Here is an 18,779-nt window from a genome sequence, read left to right as displayed (position 1 = left end):
ACAAGAACCAAATGTCTGTGCCTTATATTATATACGCCGACTTCGAAGCCTTAGTTGTGGGTGGGGATTCCCCCAGTGGTAGCTTCACCCACAAAACACAAGAGCATAAAGCCTGTTCGTTTGGATACATTGTCGTCCGTTGTGACGGGGAAACGAAAGCTCCGGTAGTGTATAGGGGCCCTGACGCGGCTGAAAGGTTTCTAAAGTGTTTGCAGGAGGAAGAAAAAATTATTAGGAATGCAATGTATAGAATCGCTCCCATGCGTATGACCCGAGTCGACAGGCTAGCTCACGCTAGTAGCACTAACTGTCACGTGTGTGACTCACCACTTAACGGTGATTCGGTGAGAGATCACTGCCACATAACTGGTAAGTATAGAGGCGCCGCTCACAGCGCGTGCAACCTCAAGCTTAAAATCAACCCTAAGACAATAAACATCCCCGTTGTCTTTCACAACTTGAGAGGGTACGACTCACACTTGATCATGCAGGCCATCGCGAAAATCGATGGTAATATAACGTGCATCCCCAACAACATGGAGAGATACATCTCCTTCAGCTTAAACGGACTTAGGTTCATTGACTCGTTTCAGTTCCTCCTGTCGTCACTCGACAGTCTGGTCAAGGCCAACAATACCTTCCCTATCACCGATCGATACACAGACGCCGAGACTAGACCCCTGCTTATGAGGAAGGGTGTGTACCCCTATGAGTACATGGATAGTTGGGTCAAGTTCACCGAGACCAGACTACCCCCTATTGACTGCTTTTATAGCAAGCTGAATGAGGCGTCCGTCTCACGAGATGATTACTCGCACGCGACTAACGTATGGAATAAACTGGGTTGTAAGAACCTGGGTGATTATCACGACCTGTACTTGAGGACAGATGTACTGCTGTTAGCCGACGTGTTTGAGACGTTTAGGCGGACGTGTTTCAAGCAGTATACTCGACCCCGCATGGTATTACACCAGCCTAGGTCTGTCGTGGGACGCCTTGCTTAAAAAGACCGGAGTTAATTTGGAATTGCTCACAGATTACGACATGCACCTATTCATTGAGAAAGGCTTGCGAGGTGGGATTTCCATGGCATCCAAACGATACGCGAAAGCAAATAATCAATACGTGAAAGGTTACGATCCTAACAAGCCAACCAATCACATTCTCTACCTCGACGCAAACAACCTGTACGGCTGGGCCATGAGCCAGTATCTACCTACAGGGGGATTCGAATGGGTACCCCACGTTGATGTTATGGGGGTTGCACCAGATTCGAACAAAGGGTATATCCTCGAGGTTGACTTAGAGTATACCAAGGAATTACACACATCACACAACAGCTACCCCCTGGCCCCCGAACGTATGAGGGTTAACCCAGACTGGATGTCTGAGTACCAACATAACTTGTTAGGTGGGCGTGTGACAGACGTTGAAAAACTCGTTCCTAACTTAATGAATAAGACCAAGTACATCGTTCACTATCGCAACCTACAGCTGTACCTGTCGTTGGGTATGAGGCTGACCAAAATACACAGGGTGCTCATGTTCGACCAGAGCCCATGGATGGAGCCCTACATCAGAATGAACACAGACCTACAAAAAAAAGCCACCAGTGATTTTGAGAAAAATCTCTACAAGCTCATGAACAACTCGGTGTTTGGTAAGACTATGGAGAACCTGAGGAAACGCGTGACCGTGAAGCTGGTTCGGTCGAGTGAGGAAGACAAGCTCAGGAGATTGATAGCCAGTCCGGCATTCAACCGTAGTAAGATATTCACAGACAACCTGGTTGCCCTACACATGAAGAAAAGCCACATAAAATTCAACCGACCTGTTTACGTGGGGATGAGCATCCTCGATTTATCCAAACACCTGATGTACGACTTTTACTACAACGAGCTCAAGAAACAGTACGGTGACAGGTGTGAAGTGCTGTACACTGACACGGATTCCCTGCTGATGGAGATTCGAACCGAGGACGTGTACGAGGACATGAAAAAACACCTCGATTTATACGACACCAGCGACTACCCTAAGACCCATGCCATACACAGTACGGTAAATAAAAAGGTCCTAGGTAAGATGAAGGACGAGTGTGCTGGCACGCCCATAGCCGAGTACATAGGTTTGAGACCTAAGATGTACTCCATACTGAAAGCCGACAATAGTGAGATCCGGAAGGCTAAGGGGGTTAAGAAGTATGTGGTGAAACAACACATCAAACACGCCAGATTCAAGGAAGCCCTGTTCAAGACCCGTACCTTTAGGCATAAAATGAACACACTTAGAAGTGATGGACATAAGATATACGGACTGACTATAAACAAGACGTCCCTGTCGCCTATGGACACGAAACGTTGGATAGCTATTGATGGGATAAACACATACGCGTATGGACATGAAAAAATTTGAGGCTATTTACTACAGCCCGCGTGGGTACTGGAAAGGAGCTAGCGCAGTAGATAAGCTAGCTAAAATAGCGCGAGTACCCCCGGAGGAAGCCAAAGCGTGGCTTGAAAAACAAGCCCTGTGGCAGATCTATTTGCCGGCACCACACTACGTGCCTAGAAGGAGGTTCGGTATTAACATACCTAATAGCGTTCACCAGGCAGACCTACTGTTCCTACCCCACGACAAGAGGTACAAGTATGCCTTAACCGTAGTGGACGTAGCCAGTCGTTACAAGGAAGCCGAACCCTTGACCACGAAAGATTCGGCCCAGGTAGCCAGAGGATTCGAACGCATATACAAACGCAGCCCGCTGACGTGGCCAACAGAGCTGCAAGTTGACCCCGGACGGGAGTTCATGGGTGCCGTGTCACAACTGCTAGCCAAACACGATACAAAGGTCAGGCGTGGCACGGCCGGAGCCCATCGCAGCCAAGCCATAGTTGAGAGATTTAATAGGACTTTGGCTGAGCGCTTGTTCGGCCATCAGTATGCTAGGGAGATGGTCACCCCTGGAAAACGATCGACTGAATGGGTCACAAGGTTACCCAAGGTGGTGTCGGCAATCAACCATGAAGTCACCCGTCTCACCGGTAAGAAACCGGCAGACGCTATCAAACTAAAATCAATAGTTGCAGAGTCGGCCGCTCCATTGCGTGGGAAGGAGAAACAGATACCAGATAGGGCCCTAGTGAGGTATCTATACCAGCCGGGGGAACACGAGGGTGATAGTCGTAAGCGGGCCACCGATCCTATATGGTCAATCAAAACTTACAACATAGATAAAGTGGATATGAAAGCCGACGAACCTAACTTATACTACTTGAGGGATGGGCCGGGTAGGGGGTTTGTAAGAGAAGAATTATTGATCGTACCGTACGGCACAGTGTTACCTCCAACACACGTTAAGTAGTAGGGGTAATAGTAGCAAGAGCTAAGGGCCCAACCAAAGCCTTATTTACTAAATAAGGCTTTGTAGAGACTTTTTTAAAAAGTGGTCCAGAACCCCCATTGTATATACTACTCCAACTTATGTCTTCCGAGACAACATGCGTCGACTCTGGTTCGAGAATGACAATTAGAGGACGTCACGTGATCGACAGAGGTCGGGTGGTGAGAGGCCAAAAAGATTTGATTGAACTAAGCTGACAGCACGTTTCCACGCTGGGTCCAAGAGAGGTAGAGAGATGCATAACGTGAGATAGGATAAGTATAAAAAATGTCCAATTTTGCTGACAGTTAATAGTTTCATACAGATGTCTGTATATCAGTAGTAAGGAATACAAAAATTACATTAAATGTGAAATCAGCAGAAAATAAGTGTACTTGATTATTGACTCTGACAAAAAACACCCAAAAAACATTGTGCCAGTGAGAGTGGGGTTTAAGGTCTCATTCAAGATTATTACACTTACTTAGTGACCTGTATGCATGATGCTTGTATTACTCCAGATCAAAACCAATACACCAACCAAGATACCATGGAGATGCTTGATACGAATAATACGGTGAGTGTGGTTGACTTCACAGATATGGGAGGTGAGGTTGAATGGGTAGGTGTGGTTGACTGGCCAGGCTTGGTTGATGAGGTTGACTTGGTAGGTGTGGTTGATATGGCAGATCTGGTAGGCGAGTATGACTTGGTAGGTATGGATGACTCGGTAGATCTGGTGGGCGATGTTGACTTGGCAGATCTGGTACGTGAGGCTGGATTTGCAGGTGCATTTGACTTGGCAGATCTGGTATTTGTGGTTGACTTGGGAGATCTGGTAGGTAAGGATGACTTGGTAAGTGAGGTTGACTTCTTGTATGTCTTGTTGACTTGATTTGGTAAGTGTGGATGACTTCATTGTAAGTGTGGATGACTTGGTAGACCTAACAGGTGAGGGAGGTCTGGTAGGTGTGGTAGACTGTGTAGACGTCCTTTTGTCGATCCTGCAGTTTCTTTATCTGTTCTTTTGATGGCATTCTGCCATAAGAGGTTGAATTAACTTCTGTGAATTCAGGAAAAGAAAATAAGAATTCAAAGCACAAAAGTGTTAAGCAAAAAAGAAAGTGAGAGATATGATCTGTTAAAAACGTTTTCATGCAATATGCAGTACCTTAGTATGTGGCTGATATCATGCTAGATGCGAATGTACTACTGTTCAGTCTATATCTTTGTTGTCTATAGCCTGTTTTATATTGTACTGTCCAAATAGTGATACTATCATTTTTTAAGTTTCCACGCTAGTTTTAATACTAACTGTGATAATCTAGTGGTTTTACTGTCTTTCGTAGACAGGTTCTTCATATTTTCCATATGTATTCTTTTTTGTCATATATGTTCTCGTCACGATATGGCTGCGACATTGCCGATGTGACGTTAAATATTAACTCACTCACTTTTTATAAGTACTTATTCTTTGACGTCAGCACCAATAATAGACTGCTCAGACAGTAAGGCGTTCAACCTGTTTAATTTTCACTGCGTTCACTTTCTGGAAACAGGTTGTCAAGTCAGTATGTAAGATATATCTGTGATGAGCTGCACTGTAACTCACACAGAGATATCGAGGAAGAATATGTCATGCGCTGAGAGCAGACAGTATAATTCCGGTACTTACACATATTCTATGTATCCTTTTTATCTCACATGTAATGTTGTAGGTGATCCTTCTTACCCAGTCTCAGCGGCAGCAGGGGCAGAATACATACTATGGTTTTCTTTTCAGACCAGAACATCAAAACAATTCGTCAGCTAATGACATTCTTGCTATTTATGTGTTTGTTTGTTTTTCATTATTGATCAGTGTTATTTACTTGTCAGTGCTACGTACGCCTGGCTTGTATTTGCCATGAAAAGCGACTGCCCTCCCTGTTAAGGGTCCCCGTTGTTATCGTATTAAAGTTCCTGTTTCGAAATATTCAAAAGCATTGTCTTTAAGCTGATCTAAAACATTAAACTGTAGCTTTATTTCTGAAAAAAAAATGAGCTTTGATTAAGACTGAGAAATGCTTAACTACTGCGAACGAAAACTGAAATACACCATGACCTCAAAGCTGGCAGTTAAGTATGATTTTACATAAAATTCAGAAGATGTAGAAACATATTCCATAATGGTTAATGTCTTTCATGTCTACAGGACATATAATTCCAGAGTGTATGGTTCATGATCAATCAAACTGTAACATCCACAGATCAACCTACCCATTTATCTAACACTAAATGTGACTGGTCAAGGGAATTCTTTCACCCAATGAATAGTGGCGTTCTTTTCTGATGGCCGTGAAACTAAATGACTTAACAGTGACCCCAAAGTCATGGTTTTATTAAATTTGCTTTTGCACACGAAAAGCTTGACGTTGCTTATATGTTTCAGGTTATGTGATTCATAGGCACGAGTCAGATTTGCAAATTAAATTTTAATGCCAAATATTTACCCTAATGATCATATACATAATACATGATGTTATATTTGTGTGACTTGTCAATGATAAAAGAAAAAGAGTTTCGTTTTAGACTGTTATTACTGACTTAGAAATGTTATCATAACTATCTTAATTTTTTGAAATTCAATGCCTAAATTCACTTAGTTATTTTTAAAACAAACACCCGAAAATCAATTGTTCATATCGTCGGTGTGATATGAGTGAGATAAATTTTACACCGCACTCAGCAATATTCCATCTGTATGGCGACGGTCTGAAAATAATCGCGTCTGGATCAAACAGTCTAGTGATCACAACATGAGCATCGATCTGCAGTTGGGAAACGGTGATATGCGTCAACCAAGTCAGCGAGTCTGGCCACCCGATCCCGTTAGTTGCCTCTTCGGACACGCATAGTCGATTTATGGCAAGTATAGTTTGCTGAAGGTCTATTCTATACCAGACTTTCGCGGGTCTGGTGTGATATGAAGAAATGGGAATTAAATATGGTTACGGTGTGTAACATGTGTCAACAACACCATGTATGTGATAGCAGGGCATATATACTACCAAAATGCTTAATGACGCAATGGCAAGGCAATTGTCTATCAGCGACACTGCAGCTAAATTATCAACCCATGTAAGACATGATGAAATATACATGCATTCTTGTCAGGTACATACAAATACACAGAGAATGTTTCGTGCCGTCGGCAATATCAGATTCGTATATGGAAAGAAAATGCCTGTCAATCAAGGACTGTATGTTAGCTTTAGAACAGAGCAAACCTTGTAGATATACGATCAATGCCACGAATGCCCCAAGAGTTAACTCTTTAATCTGGATCATCGGGACATAGCATAATAAGTGAATAGTAAGAGTGCTTCCTGCAGAAAACCCAAGCAAATGATGGATCAGGTATGTTACTGTGAGGTATGACGAAATGCTTTCTTCAAAAAAGACTTGGAAAGTATTGCTTGGTGTTTAATATAATGTCCATATGCCATTTAGGGTATAGGCTATGTATGTAAGGGTATATAATATATACTGACACTAACGTAAATGCATCTACGTTTCCCACATGTGTTCTGTAGGCTTCAAGTCCGGCAATATTGAAAGATTCTGGATTCTGCAGGCGCTTTGTACCCCAAGTCCTTGAGAGAGGAAACAAACGTGCATTCCTGCTGACTTTTTTTCACCATTTCGACTTTCATATGAGTAATGTATTGAGAGGAGTACTAGATATGAAGGTAAGTGAGTTAAAATTTAAAGTCACTTTGGTAATATTTCAGCCACATCGTGACTACAACAATGTATAGATTAACAATAATTATATAAGGAAAGACAGATCATACATTGCTGTCAACGAATGACACTGAAATTACTGAAATATAAAACACAAACGTTTAAAACCAGTAATTGAATCTAAAACATCTTAGCTATATGAGACAACACAATACAAAAATAGGATCGCCAACAACTCAAGGTAGATCACCTTACTAGGGACCATGGGGACTTAAAGTACCTTTGCTACCGGCATGGACCCTAGTTGGATTTACACCACCCCCTCAGCCGCTTGTAAGAAATGTTAGCGAAAATAAAAATAACAAGAATACTACGATTTAAAAATCCTGGCATGATACATTGACTTTGAACGTTTTATGTTTGTGTACGATATGAAGACGAGTAGTGACATGCAGTTTTCATATGTGTCTAGTAGTTCAACTGTGTCAGTGGATATGCTACATGCATATGACACTAGGGACATGCGCATAGAAGAAATATACTGCCGGTTTTCATTAAATCATTAAATCCTTCGCCACAATCTTATCATCTTATCCGAGCAGCTTTCTTTAACGAGTGGAGACAAGTTTGATATTCAAGGACACTGGGGTGAGATCAAGTTATCATCATATTTTATTTTGTCGTGAAAGAAAAAAAAAACGTCACCTGAAACAATTTCATTTGAAGACTTGCATATGAATACATGCAAGGGGACAAGAGTGATGGATGGCCGAACGAGTGTCTCCATTTCGTCATGAAGATCAAACACATAAAAAGGTAGTGGTAACGTTTATTGCTTTACGATTCATCAAGCATTGGTGGCATATTTAAGTAAATTTTTATGTCGTTAAAACAAATCACGAGCCTAATTTCGTTAGCAATCTTTATTTACAGCTAATGGAGAGGAAGGTAGCCCGAAAATACTGACCAACCACCTATGAACTCATTACTTACATAAAGGATATCATCTCAGGAAAACAGTATCGGATAGTACAGGGTTTTTAATGTCCATCCAGATGTTGTCGCAAAAAGACTTTGGTTAGGTAAAGTGGCAAGCCCAACACCCGGTGTTAATGTAGTAGGGCGTGGAGTCATCCCAAAGATGACATCCTTACCTTGTCAGCTTGCTGACGGGGTTAACCTCTTTGGTCATGTGGACAAGGCGTCCGACTTCGGATCAGAAGGTTCCTCGTTCGAATCCCAGCACGGGACTCGGAAATTTTGTGGCTGCTACATTAAGATAGGATGAAAGATAAGATCAAGGATAAAGGTATGGATGAAAATATAAACCAACAGACACGGGACGTTGTAAAAGGAAAATTATACTGTGAAACTCTTGTAAAAGAACAATGTGTGTGCTCACAATTTGTTCACTTCAGTTTCATTGGGTTTTTTTTCAGAAAGAAGGTTAACGATATTTACTCAGAGCTCCAGATAAGTTGTCAAGCAATTAGGTATTTACTCCCGTGTCTGCATGCGTACGAGTAACTGCATTTTTTAGGAGTAACCACCGTTTTATATATACATACTCGCACTAGTTTAAAGAATTGCGTTTCTTATCCAGATTGGGTAACTAACACTTCTTAATGCTTCGCCATAGACCTAAGTTCTTAGTAATTCGTATATTGTCAAATGCATCACTGTCATTTTAAACACTTAAACTGGAAAACACGTGATTACTTACCAGAGTGGGTACGGCTGTGATAGTATACGTTTATATAAACATCGCTTAAAGGTCACATGCAACCAAAAAATCAAACATAATTAAAACACAGTTATCACTTACGCATGATATATAATATGCAATGCAGCTTGTGAAAACACAAATAAACAAAATTATAAGCGTACAATAGTACGGCGGCGTATTAGGGTCACGGTGAAAATTGTTTTTGGTGTCACTATCTCCTACATAGCACTTATTATCTCCTACGTAGGACTTAGTATCTCCTACGTAGGACTTACTATCTCCTACGTAGGACTTACTATCTCCTACATAGGAAATAGTATCTCCTACGTAGGACTTACTATCTCCTACATAGAAAATAGTATCTCCTACGTAGGACTTACTATCTCCTACATAGGAAATAGTATCTCCTACGTAGGACTTATTATACCCTGCGTAGAACTTACTAACTCCTACGTAGGAGATAGTACGTCCTACGTAGAAGATAGTATTCTTAACTCCTACATAGGAGATAGTAAGTCCTACGTAGGAGATAGTGACACCAAAATAATTTTTCACCGTGGCCCTAATACGCTTCCGTACAATAGCGATTCAGAAGTGCAACATTTTGAACTTGGGCTTACTTCCCTCGAAACGAAGCCCTCGGGAAACCGATTGGATGGTTCATTTGCTGATACGCTGAGGGCCCATTTTGTGTACAGAAAGATTAGCTGTTTGAAGGACATTTTAGAAGTATGGCGAGTCACAAGAAAGGAAGATTCTTTATGGATAACAGCTTCTTATATTGTACTTGATGCGTCGTGTCAGTATGGATTCATATACCATTGTCAAACAAAATCATATACACTAGAAGAAATTGTTATCCATAAAGAACGTATTTAGAAGAATTTACGTTCAAATAAAAAACCATCTCAGTAGAGATGGTGAACTACTGCGTGGCTGGAAACTCTCATTCGTCCATGTACACAGCAGGACTTGAAACTGATAGAGTTTGCACCAGTTTCCGTCAGATCCAGTCATCCGACAAAAATGGATGTAGTTTGTTTGCAACCCACAGACATAAAAACATGTCATGTGTACAAGTATCACACCTGCCTAATTACATAATGTTGCAGAGACAGGACTCGGGTGCACGAGTCATTTAGTGAATCGTTTGAAGTCCGAAAGGTATCAGAATCTGCAAATGTGTCTTTTACCTTGCATGTGACCCTTAACATTTGCTAACGCTGTTATAGAGTTTTTGTTCTTGTACGTTTGGGGCTTTTATGTACTTCCAGACTTGTAGTTAATTGATCATGAGTAATTGTGATTTTTATATTGTAAATACGTGCCTTATCTGGAGCTGTAAATTTTACAGTGCCTGTAGCAAAGACCAACAATTCAGAAGAGTCGATACAGATTTATCAAAGGACAAGGTCATCGTCCACATACCAGTAAGGTCTCTCTAGGCGTATCTGAACGTAATCCATTTTTTCTATTTCAATCGTTCCAGTTCGATTAACTGGCCAATGCAATCCATCTGGTTCAAACAGCAAGGATGTGCATCCAATGGGATTGTACCACCATCCAGATCCTTTAGAGCTTGCACAGCCATTGAGATCCTTGTTGTACGTAGCAAAACGCGCTCCGTTCAAGTTCTTGGTGCCATCTCCAGCTCCACCAAAACCATCCAAATAATGATCACTGAGGTTAACACTAGTGTTTTGTTTGAAGTAATCCCAGTGACAAGCATAGCCCTCTGCTTCAGCATCCACTCGGAAATTCTTGTACAATAGTAAACCGTTGTTAACACGAATTACCCACACATATATAAGTAAGTCATACGAAACATGCTTGGTTAACTGGTGTAGATTTTCAAGGCCGAGAAAGTAAAAATGAGTACCCTTGAAAAGCGGAAGGCCTCGTTTCATTGTCTCCCATGTCCTTGTAAACTTTCCGTTGAAGGTATATGAGTAAGACGTCACATAATTTGTGTACTTACTCGGTGGCCCGCAAAAGTATTCGAAGATATAACCAGAATTCAATGGTTGAAGGGAGTAGACTTTATTCTGCCGTGGTGTATCTGATCATTCTGAGATGAAAGGAAAAATATATGGTAGTACATGTATATAGAAAACGGGGTATACAGGGCATTGGCAAACAATGACAATTTATGATTTGTGTATATCATATAATTATGTGTCCCCATATACAGACTTGCACGAATGACCTGACACCTTTCCCCGTCTGGGATTTGACTACATCGCACATAACCAGTGGTAAACATCAAAGGCATACACGTATGTCTCCGGTTATTCAACTACAACCATTTAACGTTCAGAAAACAAGTATAACTCCTGACATTTAAAAAACAGCAAGTTCTGGGCCTAGCGAGGCCCTAATGATCGTCAGTCTGAGCAATGGACAGTCGATGATTCATAAAATGTATAAAATGTCCACGAAACAGAGACCCACACCATCACTGAACAAACAGCAAGGGGTTCAGCTGCATTGATCACCTCAAGGCCATACGCCTCATTACAACGTCTACAGTTGTGTAGAACATAGATGTATTAGACCAACACACCCTTCCACGTCAACGCCTTTCAGGAGTGGACGTCTCACTGGACAGTATGCCCTCAGCTCAACGCAGTTTTCCTCTAATGGTATTGGTGGAGAGTCAGATTCATGGGTCACTGGTGACAGTGAAGGCACGTGGGTCAGAGCTGACAGTGAAGACACAAGGAACAACCCTGACAGGGAAGTCACATGGGACAGTGAAGACACATGGGTCAGAACTGACAGTGAAGGCCCAGCAGACAGAGCATACAGTGAAGACACATGGGTCAGAGCTGACAGGGCATACACATGGAACAGAGCGACAGAGAAGGGACAAGGGACAGAGCTAACAGTGACGTCACAGAAGACAGAGCGGACCGTGAGGATGAATTTAAAAATCCTCATATTCATAAATATATGTTATACATCGATTTTACTCAAAATCTGTTTGTTTGGTTTCGGCAGTGATAACGTCGAATTGACCACAGGAGATACACACATTTTACTTAATGACAAGCATCTTTCCATCCATATCGCTTGTGATGAGAAAAGAAAAGTAACGCATGTCTCACTTAAATACCAATTCTGCTAACTACAGGGATCAATTTTTGGATTCCTCAAAATAAAGTTCTTTGAAAAACTGTCTTTGTGGATATACTATCATCCCAACACACAGGCATGTATTCTCACAGTACAAGGTCATCTCCCACATACCAATACACCGGCACAGTATACATAATGACAACCTTCATTAACTCCATTTCAACTGTTCCTGTTCTGTTCGTGGGCCAATAAAGTCCGTTCAGGTGAAATCTGAGGATTGTACATCCAAGTGGATTGTACCACCAACTAGCGTTGTTGATATGGGCACAGCTGTTGATGTCATTGTCGTGAGCACCAAAACGTGCTCCATTCAAGTTCTTTGTGACATCGCCATTTCCCCCAAATCCATCTAGGATTTGATCACTGCCAACGAATTTACTACTTCTTTCAAAAGAGTCCCAATGCACAGCATAACCTTTGGTTTCAGAGTCCACATGGAAGTTAGTGTAGGTAACCATTCCTGGGTCGTTACCTGCTGATACGGGTAGAACAACCAAATCATATCGGCCTTGCTTGGATAATTGATGCATGGTTTCAAGACCGAGAAAGAAAAATCCGCCAAAAATAGGTATACCATCTTTTGCTTGCTGGAATGGCAGTGCATAGTCGTGGTTATATACATACACGAAAGCTGCCACATTTGTGTAATTCGTAATTCCACACTTCCACTCAAAGACATAGCCCGACCCCAGTGGCTGAATGAAGTAGTTGGTGCTACCGAGTGGTGTCTCTGTGCAATCTGAAATTGGAAATCAAAAGGATTATGAAACAGTTCTTGGTGTTGAGAATAAACAGTAACCTCTGCTCCCGTCTACACATATAGCTTAAAGATGCAATATACAATACTGGCTGGTTTTAGATTCCGCACACAAGCTTCTAGAATACAGTAAACTACCTTTGGAACTATTCACTATCTCCTAATGAGTGAGTTAAAACTTCAGATCACCTCGGCTGTATTTCAGACATATCGCGACTATAAAAGTTGTAAATATGTTAATGAAATATTAACGAGCTTTTATAATTGCCTGTCTGCAAAGGACAGTAATACAACACAGATTTGTAATTAACACTAGCACATAACCATTAAACACTATTTCTATCTCAAAACGTACAATGCAAAAATGAGCTTTAGGTTGACAACAATTAAACTAATCTAATGCTCAAAGGAAAGTATACACGACTTTGATTAGACATTAAATCAAAACAGAAACAAATATCATTGAAATTATTTTGAATTCAAGAAGAATATTCAATTGCACATCAAACGTCCATACATACAGTGCATGGAAAGGTGAAGGTTTGGTTTGATGGTCAGTGAAAGAGAACTGTTGTCAAAAGAATATTTACACATCACGAAAAGTCAAATACAAACATGTGTCTCTCTGGAAATGTCATTGAAATCAAGCTCAATAGCGTGTATAGCATCCATTGGCGTTGATGCAGGCCACAACACAACGTCCGCATGGATGACGCCAGGCGACGAATTACATCAGGTGTGATTCGTTGCCATTCCGGTTGTTCGCTCGTGGTCGACCGCTCCCAGGCCTGTCAGATGTGCTGCCGGTCTGCCTGAGCCGCCGCATCAGTCTGACGACGGTTGCATCCAAAGGTTCTGGCGATGGCGGTATTGGTCGCTCCTTGCTGCGCCATTCTGACAGCTCTCTCTCGTTGAACTTGGCTCAAACGTGGCATACCTCTTGTGTTTTTCTGATCACTGTGTCCCTAACGTGTCCCATCGACTGATTTACACCGCCAAAAATGCACGTGCATTTCGTGTCACACACAAAAATGCCGTTTTTCGATTTTATGCTGCGTTTTTGTGAATCTTAATTTTTTGGTTCAGTTTGTTCTCTGAAAGGATGGGTCTTAACATCGGTAACATGGCTCTGTATGGATAATATATTTCACTTTGCTAACTTTTTATGTACTTGTTTAGATGTATACTTTCTTTTGAGCATTAGTTGACATTGTAATCTACTCCATGGAGTGAAAAGGATTATTCCTTTTCCTTTAGGAAAGCCAAATACGTCTCGCGAGACCCTTTTGTCACAGGAATTTGGCTTTTATGTGGCAAATGTGTGCTTGACCTCAAGGCCACCTGACAGACCGTGAAGGTCGATAGTAGAATTGGTCTTCAGCAGTCTAAGTCGTAGGGGAAAACTGACGATGTCGGGTAGTAAGACTCGCCTAATTGCTTGATATGTGCCATCTCTACTGCGTTAATTGTTACTTTTGTTGTTAATTACTGGACTCTTTGGTTCAGACCAGATTGTTTATAGTTGGAATATTGGAATGTTTGCCACTTTCATAGTCTGCGTTAGGTTAGTACAGTAGGATGTGCTCTCCTATAGTCCACAGTAGAAACTGTCATTGAAGCTGAAAACGTATCACTGACCTCTGTAACGTCTTTGGCAGTAGTCTCCTACAAAACCGTCAACACACTGACAAGCCCTGCTCTCAGAGACGAAGGTCCCTCCATTCTCGCATGGACACACCTGTAAACAGATGAACATTAGAGCTTTACCATGAAGTCGGCATAATTAGGGAAGTGTTTGGCAGATACCAATGCCCACGAGCAAGTAGGTACCCTCTCTTCGGGATTTACTCTTCACGAACCGACTCGTCATCGTCAAGTTATCAGACATACGTCCCCTTGAACTTAGGTCGAGGACAGTGTGTATAAACCTATCCGTTGTGTAGCCCCAGGACGCCAGGACAAACGTAATAGAGTCTAATGTGCATGTGCCTACATCTGTGTCAGTTCCACAACGAGATATTGTATCTGTTAACCATAGGTTCAATCGTACCCCGACCAAACGTGAACGCGGCAGGTCATCATGGTGTTGGATGGACATCGTAAAAAATCTGACTGTCCTAGACAAAGTAACTATATACTCATAACAAGAAGAAGACGGTAGATCACCATACTAGGCCTTCCCTTACACAAGTTGGTAGGTAGTTACTAATTTTACGATCGCAACATTGTATCTCGTGGCAATTAGTGCAAAGTGTTTACAAGTTTCTCTTGCCAGGCATTTATATCGCTTCATTGCTAATGGGGGCTTAAACACTGCCGTTGTGACTTAACGTTTAGCTCTCGCACTCGCCAGCAATGTAAATGTATATGAACCTCCATACTTATTACCTTACTCAGGGCTTCATGTTCATAGTGAACACAAAGTACGTCTTAGTAGAACCAACCATCGTGACACCGAAGGTCAGATTCAAGAAAATGATTCGTACGGAGAAAAATACAGTTTGTAATTGGAATACAATGCCAAGCAAGAAAGCATGTTATGGGTGCAGTTACATGCACTTCAAGTGTCATTGCTCTGGGTACGGGCCATTATAACATCAATGTGAAGTAGGCAGTCTCCGTTGAAAGATCAATAACGCTCTCCGGTGCCGTTAAGGTTTTGGTCGATTCCATGTATGGTGACCTTCCTTTTATTGCGATGTAAAGCCTAAAGTAAAATATCTCACCATTGCTGTATGGCTACAGTCATCATCAACCTGCAGTCCACTACAGGTACTATCAACATAAAAACTGCTCAGTTGACAAGTATTGCCATCGGGAGTCTTGCAATAAGATGCTGACACACAGTGTGGGTCATTCAGGCAGATTACAGAACATTCGATCATGCTTCGGGCAGGTTTGACTGTCCTCAGACCACTGCTTGACTTAGAGGATGGGCAGTTCATGAACGGGACTTGTCTTCGTTTCGCAAGAGTGGTCAAGGGGAAGACAGCTAGAATCATCATGGACACTGTTACAAGCTTCATAATATCTGTGAAAATGCCGCCCCTCTGCAGTTGTTTAATGCACAGTCTTCATGACGTTTGAACTGTGACACATTAAAAGAAATAAGCTTAATATTCATACGACACTTTATGCAAAATCATGGCTACTACCGTGACATAATAAAGTATACACATGTATACTCGACATGTTGTCATATTTGTCTGATATAATTTGTTTAGTACAGACCATCGTTATGACCCATTGATCTAAAAACTTAATGACAATTTCACATGAGCTCATTGCTGTAGGTGCAACACTGCCGTCAACGTTTCAGGACTTGCCGGTAGCAGGGATTCTGACGTCCCCCAATACTATAAGAACTGGAGTCGTGCAACAAATACTACAAACAAAAAGTATGGGAACATCCGACAATTCTATAATTATACATAGATTTAGCGTGGTGAGGTCAGTTATACTCTAAAGTAAATGCAGTTTTTTTTGTGCTTAAAGAGCACTCTAATTGACATGTTAGAACGTGCAGTGAGGCAACTGATTCCATATTCGTTGAGTATGAATGAAATGAAACATTGTCCGAAAACAAGAGTGGTTAAAACAGCAGCACCATGTTTGATTTAAACACCCAAACAGAACAGACTAGTGCATGTGAAAGACAGACTTCCCTTGCATCTTGTGGCAACTGGGCACTGGCAGTTAGGAATCGGTTCCGAAGGGCCTGGGGCACAACGTATCGGTTATCTGCCCTTGATGTTTGTCTGGGTGTTACAGAACGAGGCCTGTCCTGTACTCTACCAATGGCCTAGAACCTGTCCTTCATTCTGTGAACCGCAGGACACACCTAGCAAATTTTGGGGTGTTCCCATACTTTTTGTTTGTAGTATATCTCGCCGAAGAGATTTAATATAATCATCACAAAACACTTCTATTTACCCTAGCCGTGAGTTGACACTGTCAGCCGTGAGCTTCTAAAATTTACTACAAAACAATAAAGATACAATTCCTTTTACATCATGCCATGTGTTCATGCATCACTATCTAGCAGCGATGACACCACATGTTCGCAAAAAGGTGAGCGTGTCCTGCCCAACCATCATAAACATATGCAAAGGTTAGTTATTTACATGATATAACTCAGGAACGCATGTCTAGCATATAATGAGTTTTAGTTTTACGTCGTGCTCAGCAATATTCCAACTATAAGTCAGTAAATGATGGACCAGACACTCAACAGCATGAGCATCGATCTGCGCAGATGGGAACCAATGACTTGATTAATCGGCGAGTCTGATTACTCTATCCCGTTAGTTGCCTCTTTCGACAAGCATGTGAAGGTGTAGGGAAATATTCTAACCCGAACCTTCACGGGTGTCTACATAATCATTGTAAAACACTGAGACTGTGAATGTGAAAAGAAATGTTCATCAACTCACTGAACTTGATGGACATGCTATTTTCCCGTGTGTCCGCCTTCAGAAAACAGAACATATGCAATTCACGAAAGCGACAGGAACCACTGACATCTGGTGTTGCTGTAAGTTATGTATTTCCGCACGTGTAATTATAAATAATTATGAGCGAAAAGTAAAATAATAAATATTTCATGTGTTTATTTACTTACTTATTCCGAGCCATGTGTAGATAAGCGACTTCTGATGTGTCGTATGATCAGTTTTTGCGATTAGCACACGAAAACGAATTAAGTGGTTAATGTGCTCTCAAGGTTTTCTCAATATTTGCACTTGCGCAGTTCAGTCATTTTTTGAAAACAACTTGGAACTCTGAAAAATAGATAAAAACTTAAATTTAATGAAATTATTTTGATATCAAACAATGTATCTTAGCTGTGAGGCATACGTCAATACCCCTTTTGGTACGTATGTGGGCTACATGAAAATCAGTAATTAGACACAAACGACAGAAATCCGAAAAAAAAACAACAGTGGCGGTTATTTGTTTACACTTACGCTTCAGTAATAAGAATACATTTGTAAAACGGTGGAGGCTGCATGTCTTCTCTCCCTCAGATCACTTCGAAAACATGTGGCACGCGATGTCATTTGAATGCAGAGAAAGGTATACAGTACCATATGAAGGAAATTGAAATAGGATTATATTTGTCTTGACAACCAGCTAGCTCTCTTCACCGTTTAAACACAAAATAACACCCCCCCCCCCCCCCCCCCCCACACACACACACACACACCAAACACTTTAACCCGATTATGTTTCTAAGAAATCTTCCTGTTTTCTTCTGTGACGCCATATTGCTTACAGAGTGACACTTACAGCATGAAACGACCTCAGGTGAAGACTGTACCAACCGAAAACGTTTTCCAAACCTATTTCAGCTGTATCTTCTTATAAAATTATAAAACCAAATACAGAGTGAAATAGCGTTCAAAGCGTAATGGAGGTCGGACGTTTAAACATTTTGTGAAAGCCACGAGTTTTGACGAAATCGTCCTCAGCATGAATACGGCTTCGAATTCACAATCATCGAGGTTTTCAGAGTCATATTTGGTATATATCGGACTAAATATACGGGATTGCTATTCTGAATAAAATTCAGTCCATGAAAAGCCAAGGGAAGATAGCAAGTAATGTTCAAAAGCTCAACGAAGTAGATTGTAAATTATTGGTTGTCCTCCTATTGAAATCGGGAAGTTATGCGGCTAATTATTGAACAGTTTCGTTTGTTTTGGTGATCTCCTGTCGCGAGTAAACGATATATTAATAATCACGAGTATCGACACACTGTTTAGTTAAACTAACAGGAAATGTTTCATGCGATTCTGACCCGTGAAGGTCCCGGGGTAGAATAGGCCTTCAGCAACCCATGCTTGCCATAAAAGGCGACTCAGCTTGTCGTAAGAGGCGACTAACGGGATCGGGTGGTCAGGCTCGTTGACTTGGTTGACACATGTCATCGATTCCCAATTGCGCAGATCGATGCTCATGTTGTTGATCACTGGATTGTCTGGTCCAGACTCGATTATTTACAGACCGCCGCCATATAGCTGTAATATTGCTGAGTGCGGCGTAAAGCTAAA

The 18,779-nt window shown here is 41.5% G+C and overlaps 1 protein-coding gene across 1 annotated transcript; it reads right to left on the bottom strand.

Annotated features, from left to right (window-relative positions):
* Nucleotides 1-10,231: 10,231 nt before the first annotated feature.
* On the bottom strand, nucleotides 10,232-12,427 carry LOC137281140 (fibrinogen C domain-containing protein 1-like). The gene is made up of 3 exons (XM_067812268.1): nucleotides 12,217-12,427; nucleotides 11,433-11,560; nucleotides 10,232-10,759 (listed from the first exon to the last, which is right to left on the bottom strand). The coding sequence occupies exons 1-3, from the start codon at nucleotides 12,425-12,427 to the stop codon at nucleotides 10,232-10,234; spliced, it is 867 nt and encodes a 288-aa protein (XP_067668369.1).
* Nucleotides 12,428-18,779: the final 6,352 nt, after the last annotated feature.

The sequence above is a fragment of the Haliotis asinina genome, chromosome 4, assembly GCF_037392515.1.
Source record: "Haliotis asinina isolate JCU_RB_2024 chromosome 4, JCU_Hal_asi_v2, whole genome shotgun sequence".
Taxonomy (NCBI): Eukaryota; Metazoa; Mollusca; class Gastropoda; order Lepetellida; family Haliotidae; genus Haliotis; species Haliotis asinina.
The sequence above is the reverse complement of the archived record's forward strand: the minus strand, read 5'-3'. Positions and strand labels throughout refer to the sequence as shown.